Consider the following 12,324-nt stretch of genomic DNA (forward strand, 5'->3'; position numbering starts at 1 on the left):
TCTCCCTTCTTTCTCTTTCCATTTCTTTTAGTCAAGAACGAAGTTTTCAGAAATAATTAATCCATTCCGCTAAGTTACCTCTTCTTTCCAAGTTACAACAACTTTTTTCAATTTTGAAGAATTCCTTTTTTGTAGCTCGTATTTGAGGTGCTTTCCTCACTCATAAAAAATTGTCGAATGACTACAAATTCGGTTTTTTTTGTTGTTGTCCAAGTCTGTGAAACGTATTTTCAGAAACCACAGTTCACGTTTTCTTAAATTGTAGATACGTAAATGGTAGAATACGTAAGTACTATTTTTGTTTTCAAACAATCAATCCTACTAAGTACAACATACCTCTAGAGGGCAATTATCTGAGGTCCTAAGATGTGTAATTGTTTTTCAGAAAATATTCTAGCGGCACATTTGATTAGTTCTAATTGAATTCAGCCGATAGATCTTCTGTCCACAAATTCACTGCTACTCAGAAACAACAAATAAAGACAAATTTGAGCCCAGTCATGAAAAAAGACGAAAAAAGACGCGGATTCGTGTCTTTTCCTCTCTGTTGAGTAACTATCGATTTTGAAGTATATTAAGAATAGACACGTACACATGTATGACGTATCTTAAGTACATTACGAGCACACCGGTTATCGCTTCTCTATCTCGCTATTTTACGCCAGACTGTTACAGTAATCCGTCTGTCTGTGTCTAGAGGTGCAGAAAGCAATAATTTGTATCATTACCTGTTTTTCCCCGCGCCTCTTTGGATATCCCATAGTTGTTTTCACACCGCACCGAATTTGTTTCGACGAAATTCGTTTACGTCTTTTTCTTCTTCTTAGAAATCCACCGAATGTGTTACAGGAAATTGTTATAAGCAATGCGTTCATAAATTCAAAGATTTCCTACATAGGGATAGTTCTGGTTCCTCCTCAACAACTATTCCAATTAAAATTTGGAACTGAATGGAACTTAAAATTCAATGGCTGAATAAAATAAGCAAAACAAAGTAAAATGAAGGGGCTGAATTGCTTGAAAATTTCTGAGAGGTGAAATGAGGCATTTTCTGTTCATTGCATTGGCAAATAAAATCAAAACATTTATGTCCACACTTCCCTTTTCTCGTTACATATGATTCAGTTCACTTTTCATAGATCCGCTGATCAAATTCCGAAGCAATTCAGAAATCTTGTTTCGAATATTCTAAGAACTCCAACCTCAAAGAATATTTGTTTACTTGATTGCTCCATGATTACCAACGTGTAAATGAATACAAGGGTACAAAACAAAGACAGACAAATTTATGAACACTCTAAATTCGTACACTTTTTTTCAAAAGGAATCGCAGATACCTGTATTACCAGTCGTCCTTCATCCGTTAAGAAATCAGTCATTCCGAAAGTGCAATCGTTAAGATTTCCGGTTGCGAGTGTCGACGGTTGGAAACCGCATTGAGGCAGACTAAGCCTTTTATCTTTTCGGCGACTGTAAGTCGATGCTAAACAGATTTGGGAGGAGAACTGATGTGATAGATCAGCTTCCGCAATTCATTGCATAGGGGCTTTTTCCTTCTGTGTTTCTTTTGTGACACTAACCAACTTGAATTCTGGCTTGATATGGTCTTTTTCTAGTTCGGTCCTATAAATGGTCCTTATTCTCTCCCAATAGTTGTTAACCGTCTAAGGATAGCAAGGTTAGCGAGCCCTTCCGCCTGAGATCCCCCGACTCGTTCTCCCGGAGCTCCTAACGGACTCTTACGTCTGGGTTATGTAACCGTTTGTCTACTGTAGCGTTGTGTGTTCGGAAAGGGATTTCGGTGAGCATTTCTCACTTTCTGTAGCAGGAGAATGATCTGTCAACCCACCACACAATTACAATAAAGGGCCAGAGTTTCTGTATAAAAAGTGGAACTTTGGCGAATTTCTAGTCAGTTTTGTTGTTTGTTGTTTCTGTTTTCCGTTTCGTGGCACACCTATGGGTGTTTCCGAGAAAGTAAATAAATACATTCGAGTTCGTAAACCAGATATAATCCTTAAAGGCATCACCCCACGGATCTGAGGTGGTACGGATTTCAGGTGGAGTATTCGTATACAGGATAGTAGATTGTGGAGAGGGGGCTGATTCCGTCCATTTCTTCCTGCCGTATATTGCCGTAAAAAACGACCCGGAAGATGCAGCGCGTGCACAAGGTTGGCGCACTCCAGTCGAACTCCTTGTAGAAAATAATGCGCCAGAACGCCCGAAGCTGTATCTTCCGGGCCGTTTTACGCCGCAATTAGGAAGAAATGGACGTAATCACCCTTCTCTCCATAATCTACGACCCCGTGTACGAATACTCAACCTGAACTCTGAACCACCTTAGATTCGTGGGGTGATGCCTTTAATTGAAGCGGAACGCGACGCAGGCGTATCCCGAGGGGATTACGTCTACGCTTTGCTAGACGTAGGTGCGTCACAACCTGTTATGAGATGATATTTGCGCCGCCGTACGTTAAAAACACAAGTGAAACATCATGAAGAAGACGATGAATGTGCACTATGCACTACAGAAACAGGTTTTAGCAGAAATCGTTCTTTTACTGACTCCCCCAGAGAAATGTGCGATTAAACCAATGTACATTCGCTCAAATTAAGTACATTCAATACTCTGAACATGTTCTTTCTGTATTTTTTTTTTTCAATTTAGTCCTCTTCATTCAAATTCACTGACGACCGGAAGCAATTTCAAGTTCAACTTCCTATTTTACAAAAACTATTATAAAAGACAAAAGCAAGAATTAGATATTAATCTGAACTAGCGGCATTCAACGAACTATATAACTTGCTGTTTTTTCAGTTATATCTCCAATAATTAATAGGCCATTTGTAGTGATTTGTAGTGATTTGTAGTGATTTGTAGTGATTTTCACCACTGTCTGTAAACAACAGTGCACGATAAGAGCAGGTGTCATTTACGAGAGAGATAGAGATATGCTGGTTTTAAAATCTTCGATAGAAAAAAGTCCAACATCTAGCTTAAGTCCCCATGTACTGTAAACATAACCAAAGAAAGTGCAGATACGAAGAATTGTGAATGGGTGGAGGGCGAAATTCATTGAGAATTTCCTTGAATCAACACAAATTGACAGTCGTTTTCTTGCAAATCTTCTGCGTTTGAAAAAGATCTTGTTAGTCTTGTTTGAAAATTTAAGAGGTTTGCATTTTCCCTCCATCTTTTTCGCTGTATATGTTACACTCGAGTCGGAGATTTATTCGTTTTATACATTTATTTCAGTTACTTTCTTTATAATTGTAACGTAGTTGACTCTCTATCTCTTTTGCCTAAAAGGTAATTTCATCAACCACAGGCACGTTGCGTCGGGAATATGCTGTCTCCCACGTTGCGCCGGGAATCTCTGCTCTTTCTGCTCAAAGGCATCACCCCAGGAATCTGGGGTGGTACGAGTTTCAGGTGAGTTATGCCTATGCGGGATCGTAAATTATAGGGAAGAGGGCGATTCTGTCCATTTCTTCCTAATTGCTGAAAAAAAGCGGTCCAAAAGATGCAGCTTCGAGCGCTCCGAGGCGCTGTTTTGTACGAAGTTGTAAGGAGCACGCCAGCCTTGTGCACGTGCCACACTTTCCCTGCCGTTTTTTTACGGCAATTAAAAAGAAATGGAAAGAATCACCCTCTTCCCCACAATCTACGATCCCGTATAGGCGTAACCCACCTGAAACCCACACCACCCCAGGTTTGGGGGGTGATGCCTTCAAACGGTAATTTCCATAACGTGATGGATCGACGATGCTAGGGATTTCGAGGAGAAGATGGGGATATGGATCACATATATCATGTCATAATTAGTTGTCATAATTATCATACCACACCCATAAACAATTTCTAGTGTTTTTTTTTTGTTGCTTGTTCTTCTTAACGTATTCGTTGAAAGAGTGCAGCATGGAATTGACGAAACTAGGAAACAGCCTTGTGTGATCCCGTATCCCCAACGATACAACTTATTACACAATAGAAAGTGAGGAAGTCTCTCTATGATGAAATTGGAGTAGAGGTGCAATTATGAGCTTATTAGCGTCGTCACCCTCAATTCCATCGCATCACTACAAAAAAGGCGTGTGAAACAGTTTTGCGTGATCCCGTCCCCTCAACGATGCAACTTATTACACAATAGAACGTGGGAAAGTCTGTCGTCTTTCGACGTCTGTAATCCAATTGAAGTAACTCAAGTGAGCGGCGGGCGCCGCACCGCCCACAGATTCATTGTAGATGTATCGTTCTCGTTCAACTCGTGAACCGTACTTGGCGTTATCAATCCTTCCAGTATGGGATTGCGTGTTCCACATCCTCGTTGATACTCGAATTTAAGCAACAGCCAAGATTCTTAACAAAATTTATTACGGCTAATGTTTCGGCGTTGTCGCCTTCGCCTAAACGTTAGCCGTAATAAATTTTGTTAACAATCTTGGCTGTTGCTTAAATTCGAGTATCAACAAGTTGCAATCTCTATGCCAAGATTCAAGGAAAGTCGAACTTTCGCACTTCTGTTCCACATCCATTAAACAATTTCCTTACGAGGAATTATGCAGTATCTGTTCTTCACAGAACACAGCTCTGGACCGATAGATTTTAATATTTTAATGTCTTTATTATTGTTGTTAATTGTTCCTAGTCTTTTTAATCTGGGCTGTTTGTAGACCAAACTATAATCTGACTCTTTTCTCTTCATTGCCCAGATACAAATGTAGTTGTAGTGAAGTAATGAAAGTTTTTCTCTTTTTTTTTCTAGAATTTCAACCGGAAGCTGCCAACATGCACGGGTACCGTCCAGTGGTTGCGAGCGATCGACCAGAACTTTTCGGGATGTGGCATATCAGTTTCTGTTTCTACGAGGTGTTCGGCGCAATTGGGATAATTCCAAATATCCTACTCCTTTTTGTATTACTTGCTCATCGCTCATATCGGAAAGATTACAAGGTATAGTAGGGTCAAAACGACATGAAGCACGGTGCAATTGCGTACGCGGCTTCTCTCGAGCCGGTGCGGCGTAGCGTAGCGGTTAGGAGCGTACTGGCAACCTTGCTGGCATCACCCATCGCTGCAGTTTGCGATGGTCCCATCTCGGTCCCAACTGCTGCCTCCACCGCGTCGTTTCGAGCGCGTACGCAAATGCACCGCGCTTCATGTCGTTTTGACCCGACTATAATTACTGGAAATTAGGTTTATAAATTGCGCCATTTTGGAAGGAACTGTTGACGTTACAGTCGCGTCGAAAGTTTGCAGTCCGGTGTAGTCGCGTGAGCGATTGCGATCGAGACGAGACCCTCGCTTCCTGCAGTCGGAATCCAGAGATGAGTAAAGGTCCCGTCCTGGTCGCAGCCGCTACCTCCATTGCGCCACTTCGAGCACAGCCAATTGCGCAACTGCAGCGGGCTTTATGTCGTTTCGACGCGACTGTTTAGTGTCATTAATCAAAGTTTCTTTGAAAAAACATTGCATATAATTTTTTTCAGCTCCCCATCTTGTTATGCATAGCAGATGCAACCAATTGCTTGGCTATTCTAACTCTTGGTGTTCATTCAGTGACGATCTATACTACGGCTATTCGGGATAAAATTGTTCCTGAAGAGGTTTGTGGTTTCTGGTTCTGTCGCCGCCATACTCCTTTAAAATATGAGGGCTGTTGCTAGCACCACTCTTTGATGCAGATCCTGATGGTCCTGCCTCGATTCTAACAGCTGTTTCCACCGCGCCGCCTACGCAACTGCACTGTACTTTATGTCGTTTTTACCCTACTATACGCTTGATATTATTCTCCTTTCGACAAAATTTTTCTGAGAAAAGAAAAGAGTTTGAAGGATTTTTTTTTTAAATGTAGTTGAATGGTGGAGAGGAGGGAGGAAAGGGGGAGGGGGGGAGGAATCAGTGGCACGCTTATTTCTCGACGCTCTAACTTACTTTTTTTCTCTTAGCAACTTTAGCTTACATGGCATAGATCGTGTAAGACTAATGCTTAAGTCTTATGGCCTCGATTGATTCAATTATTAATTATTAAATAAGAGCGCCACTGAGTAGCCTCCTTCCAACTACATTTTACCCGTATTTTTTTGTGAATTACTCGTAAAGTAACGTATTGCAATCTCGGAAATCTTCCTCTATAATTATGTTCAAAGCACACTTATTTCTCACTACTCAATCTTATTTTCAATCTCATTAGCACACAGAGAACGGCACAATGCACGTAGACATATGCACTAAGATTCTCGGTGCAAAGCGTCGTTACGCTTGTAATCCTACTCACGCACCACCACATGAAAAAAAAATAATAAAAACACCAAGAATATAGTGCGGTCAAAAAGACATGAAGCACGTACGCAGCTTCTCCCGAAGCGCGTCGATGGAGGGTAGTGGCTTCGAGTGTGGTGAAACACCGGGTGGCACCACCCATCGCTGCTGTTTGCGACGGTCCCAACTCGGTCCCAACTGCTGCCTTCACTGCTCTATTTCGAGCGCGTACGCGAATGCACCGTGATTGCAATGCAACTACACGCGTGATTCACGTCGTTTTGACCCACCCGACTATAAAAAGAAAAAGCTCCAACAAAAATGCTATCATTGGGTACAAAACGACCACAGGAGAACATCAAAGAGAGGTAAGAAATAATGATCTGCTTTCAGATCTCAAAAATAAAATATTCAAAAGCGCAAGGTCTTCAATGTGTCAAACAACTAATTTTTGAAAAACGGCCACACTTTTTTCTTCGCACCCTCCGCATCCACAGCATATTCTATGTTCCAAAGTTCATTTTTGAACCGAAGATAAACTTACAGCACAATCCTAGAAAAACACGATTTGTAGTCTGACCAAATCGTATGAAGTATGGCGCAGTGCAGCGTGAGGTTGCAATCGAGGTGGGACCCTCGCTATCTGAAAATGGAGTGCAGAGATAAATATGATGAGCAGATTATCGCTATAACAAGACTGCAACTCATTCGACTTCTATTTTTCGGACATTAATCACCTTCACACCCGTTGTTTCTCGATTTGGCCGAGCACCAGTGATTACTTCATTTAAAGTTACACGCATGCAGTAATAAGTACAGTACATACAGTATACGCAGTAATACATAAATACGCACCTAAGAAAAGATCTAGGGGTATCATAGTCCGGTAAGAACGACATGAAACATGGTGCAGTTGCGCATGCGGCTGCGCTCGAAGCGGCTTAATGGAGAAAGCAGTTAGAAAAGAAATGGAATCATTACGAACCACAGCGAAGAACAGTACTAACGAGGGTCCTCCACCGAGCCCCTTCGAGCGCAGCCGCTTAGGCAACTGAACCGTGTTTCATGACGTTTTGATCCCACCATAAGTCCAGTATATACTGGAAAGTGTGTTTTCTGTGTTTACAGACTTCTCTCTCATGCGCTTTAAGTGCACCAGTCTATCTCCGAAATATCGGTAACGTCATGTCACCGCTGGTTCATGGCGCGATCGCATTCGATCGTTTTATCTGCGTGAAATATCCATTGTGGTATCGCTCAAACATCGCCACAAGGTGGGTCGGGTATAACGCCAGCTCAATTTATCAACAAAAATGTCTAATCTCTGCTCTAATTCAGACAGCTCCTACTTCCCCTCGTTGTTGTGGTAGCAGTGCTTTTGTTCCTACCGATCGGATTCTACTTAGCATTTTTGCGTCGTAATAGTGGTCCTGTGAAGTTTTTCTGCGGTCGTCGTGCAAGTTTCGGGAATTTCTATACGATGATCATATACGTAGTGCTCGTATTTGGATACTTCTTGGCATTTTTGTCAAACGTCTTCTCATTTATACTCGTGAGAACAGGCAGGAGGTAAATATAGCTTTATCAATTTTAATGGGTCTAAAATCTTTTGTAGGTGCATACCTATTACAATACATTTAAAACTGACAACTACAAATATACTATGTGTCTTAGCAGAAACGCCAGTCTCGCAAGATCACTGAAGATTGCCGTGATTGTCTCTTTTGTATCCTTTCTACTTATTTCTGTGCCAAATGCTTCATCATTTTTGGACATCATAAATCCTGTAGGTATTCATTTATACTAAAGTCAAACTGCTATCATCTTTGCAAAAAAGCTACTAGGAATTTTACTTGAATGTCATTTCAGGTTGTATGCTGTCCTCAGTCGCCTTCTTAATATAAAATTAACACATTTCTTCCATTTTTTTATGGATGAGTTTCAGATATCACCGCTAACACTACAGATAAGCACGTATCTCAGTGTTATTGCTTATTCAATAAATCTCTTCCTCTATATTGCTCTGAGTCCAGAATTCCGACATCGAACGTTGCATAGTATAACGTGTGGATATAGGAAGGTAAGAAAACTTTGACCAGGTTTCTGCAGCCGGCGCCAAAATTCTTTGCCCGAATAGAAATGATGCGTGCACGACTGAAAAAGGATAGGAGAACAGAGAGTATCTGTTAAAAGTAGCGTATCGCAATATTTTCACGATGTTGGAACTTCCGCACGAGTAGATAGTGATAGACGTGTGGTTCAAGAGTATCAGAGGAATCACTCTCAATTCGTACCTCTCCAAATCCGAAGAAACTTATATACTTTCTCTGCGCGTCTTCGTCTCTCCCTACCATGCAACTTATTACGTGTGATAGAACGTGGGCAATCCGCAACGCGTGCGCGACTGTATGGTTGGATAGCTTTTGCTGCTTGAGTTGTACTAACTTTAGATTGCGGACTTTGGACGACTATGAATTTGTCCTCGTACCATCGCGTAATAAGTCTTATCGTTAAAGATACGAAAACAGACAGAGTCACTCAACATGCATCCTTCTGAATTTTTAGATAGGTGGATTGATCGTGATCCTTCTAATAATTGTGAGTACATGCGTCTTTCTGGATCTTTTGGAGGAAGAGCTGGGTATGATCCTCTCATACCCGTGGGTTACACCACTATCTCCACCCAGCCGTGCAGAGATCTCAACATCAACATCATAAATTTCGTGAAACGTCGCCCGAAGAATAGGCAAAGAAATTCCGTCCATTGCTGCGGATGCGTTGCGGTAGCCGGAACAAAGAATTTCGACGCCGGCTGAATTTACACCTTGATGATAAGAAGATTTCAAAAATAACCAGATTCTACTTTTTTTTATTTTGCAGGCCTTCCCTGAAAGTCAAGCACACATCGAAGTCCTCGAAAAGAAAACTACAACAATCCGAAGCTAACAGTCTATCACTGCAATATAAGGATCTTGATAGATTCTCTCATTGTATATACTGAAATATTACTAATGAATATCATATTGCTCTTAATCTACTGCAACTACTTAACATTTTCTTATGTACTCCAAAAGTAACTTAGTTCTCTGTAAAAGTGAGCGACACGGAAACAAATACGGATACGATACGAAAACTTAAAGGAGGAAATGAATCTCATCATCACGAGAGGTCAAATATCGTCGAGTCAAAACGACATGAAGATCGGTGCAGTTACGTAACGTACGTAAACGACTGCGCTCCGAGCGGTGCGGTGGAGCTAGCAGTTAGGATCGACGTGGGTCCATCGTTAACTGCAGCGATTGGTTGTCTTGGCAAGGGTCCCTCAATCCGAACCGCTCCCCGCACCGCTTCGGGGGCAGCAGCTCGCGCAATTCATTACACCATACTTCTTGTAGTTTTGACCCGACTACACATGGTTTTCATCGCGACCCCTCTGGATGATCAGAAATGAATCATTGAGTACATTTAGTGTTCAAACTTCGTTGAAAGCATCCATTATAAAACAAAAAAGTATCTACGTAAAACCTCCGTGATTCATAATGTAGAAATGCAAGGGTTTTTGCGCGAAAGGATGCGATACTCTCTGCATCCATAAAATTCTAGAATCTGCCCGCAAAATGTGAACAGAAGAAAAGAAAACTGTAAGACCAAACCTCAAACTTAGACCAGTTTTCCACGGATTTTTGTGTGTGCTATCACCGACGCTCTTTTGCAGACATTTGACAATCCACTTCCGATGTTTTGCAGGACTTATGCTTTTTCATCTTTGTGATGGGTTGTAAATTGTGGATTGGCATCGGAGCATATAAGGCAACATTAACGATCACCATATCAATATGGTATTGTAAATAATGACTAGTATAAAAGGATAAAGGATAAAGTCACTGGCGTATCAATCTGCTCGGGATGCGCCAACGCGTTTGACTGGAATTCGTAATCGATGAAGTTTTTTGGAACGCGTGTTGGCCTATACAATGACTTGCAAGGTCCAGCCGATGATCAAGTCAGTGTTTTTATCCTCCCAGACAAGTCTGGTACCAATTTATCGACCCCGGAGGGATGAAAGGCTTGGTTTGAACTAGGGCGGTTTCGAACCCTACACTGTGTGGCTACAACGGACCTCTAACCGACTGCGTAACACCCATCCCATGACTAGTATAGTCGGGTCAAAACGACCTGGAGCATAGTGCAATTGCAAAGTCGGGCGCGCTTCAAGCGCGCCCGACCTAGCCAGAGGCTCGAGGTGCGACCAGCGTTGGCACTGCAGTCCATGTGAAGCTAGCAAAAGTTCCAAGTTGATACCAACCGTTAGTTCTTCCACGCTACTTCGAGCGAACCCACTTATGGAATTGCATCAGGCTTCATCTTCGTTTTGACCCGCATACATCACACATTGAAAAAGATGGCTGCTGTCCCTTTTCGTCCAATTAATCCAGATCATTTTGCTTGAGTAGTCGGCTTTAGGGCAATGGTTGGAAAAGTAATTTTCTGCAGACATCTAATTGCTTTGTTCTTCGGAAATCAAAAGGACCTTTTCGAAGAACCGGGCAAATAGACTAGTGCAGATGCGAAATTACACATTATGAAGTCCTTTGACCTGTTATGTGTGAGCGATGAACAGAAGAGAGACGAAAGAGAAGACGAAAGACGAATCATTAAATTGAAACATACAATTCTTGTGTAGATGTGCATGATTAGCGTTTGTTGCAAGAACACCAACTGTGCACATTACAGTTACGCAATACGGCAGAAATCGGGTGAAATGTGGATGCAGGAGGGGAGGGCACTCCGACGCGGCAGAATCGAACTGTGCTGTAGTTGGGACCTGGATCAAAACGGCATGAAGCACAGACAGCTGCGTAAGCAGCTGCGCTCGAAGCAGCGCGGTGGAGGGTAGTGGTTGGAATCGTCTAAGGACCCGTCGCTACCGCCATCAATCTCGCTTCGATTCCAACCGCTGTCTCCACCGCACTGCTTCGAGCGCACCCGCTTACGCAACTGTCCGTGCTTCATGTCGTTTTGACCCGACCATAACATAACATGGCGCATAATGGAGAAGACGCAAAGGAGCAGAGACGTCTAGAAAGTACAAATACCGTTTTGAAGTGACAAATAGGTTTCCCATTTGAGAAGCATTTACGAAGGCGATAGGTTAGGTCATTACTGAAAGTGAATAGCTGAGTCAGTCGGGGCCCTGACACCTAAGCGTTAGTGTTAGAGGATCCACGACATGTAGGTTGAAGTTACTAAGAAAAAAGAAAGGCAGAACTACTACTGCTTTAACTTTACCAAATCTTTCAAATAAGCCTACCAGAAGTGAGTAGCTAAGTCATATCATGTATTACTTCCAAGGAAAAAAGAACCGAAAATAAACTCTATGGCAATCCACGATCATCATGCATCCAGCAACTTCTATTCGCATATTTTCGATTTGTATTCGCACGGTGGTGATCCCGAAGAGGGTCGTTGGGTTAGTCTTCATAAAAGCTGTTCACGTTCGTTTAATCCGTGACTTTACAGGATTTCCAAAGTTATGTAAGGGTCGCTCCTTCAACAGCAATCCATAGCCATCGAACCATTCGTCAAATTTCTCTTCGTACTTTGATCCAAGCTGCGGCCACGTACTAACCAGAGTGAAGTCCCCAAGAGTCAGCAAATTAGCAGCAGAAGCCATCATGCCGATGGAACGGTTTAAAGGCATCACCCCACGAATCTGAGGTGGTACGGATTTCAGATGGAGTATTCATGTATGGGATAGAAGGTTATGGAGAGGGGTGATTCCGTCCATTTCTTCCTAACTGCCGTAAAAACGGCCCGGAAAATGCGGCGCGAAGAGGCTGGCGCGCTCCAATCAAACACCTTGTGGAAAATAGCGTGCCGGAGCGCCCGAAGCCGCATCTTCCGGGCCGTTCTTTTCGGCAATTAGGAAGAAATGGACGGAATCAGCCCTCTCTATGTAATCTACGATCCCGTATACGAATACTCCACCTGAAATCCCCTTAGATTCGTGGGGTGATGCCTTCCATTACGAGAACGGTCCCTGTGCTCTACGGACGTTT

The 12,324-nt window shown here is 42.5% G+C and overlaps 1 protein-coding gene across 3 annotated transcripts; it reads left to right on the forward strand.

The window, feature by feature from the left end:
- Positions 1-4,741: 4,741 nt before the first annotated feature.
- Positions 4,742-9,211, forward strand: RB195_017235 (uncharacterized protein; the record flags this gene model as incomplete). 3 transcript variants are annotated; one of them, XM_064184144.1, is made up of 7 exons in its annotated part: positions 4,742-4,957; positions 5,494-5,610; positions 7,394-7,539; positions 7,604-7,834; positions 7,940-8,051; positions 8,211-8,345; positions 9,146-9,211. In XM_064184144.1, the coding sequence occupies 7 exons, from the start codon at positions 4,742-4,744 to the stop codon at positions 9,209-9,211; spliced, it is 1,023 nt and encodes a 340-aa protein (XP_064040025.1). The 3 variants fall into 3 exon arrangements, with proteins under 3 accessions (XP_064040025.1, XP_064040026.1, XP_064040027.1); XM_064184146.1 differs by having other exon boundaries at positions 4,793-4,957; XM_064184145.1 differs by having other exon boundaries at positions 4,793-4,957; positions 7,943-8,051.
- Positions 9,212-12,324: the final 3,113 nt, after the last annotated feature.

Source organism: Necator americanus, chromosome II, assembly GCF_031761385.1.
Source record: "Necator americanus strain Aroian chromosome II, whole genome shotgun sequence".
NCBI lineage: Eukaryota > Metazoa > Nematoda > Chromadorea > Rhabditida > Ancylostomatidae > Necator > Necator americanus.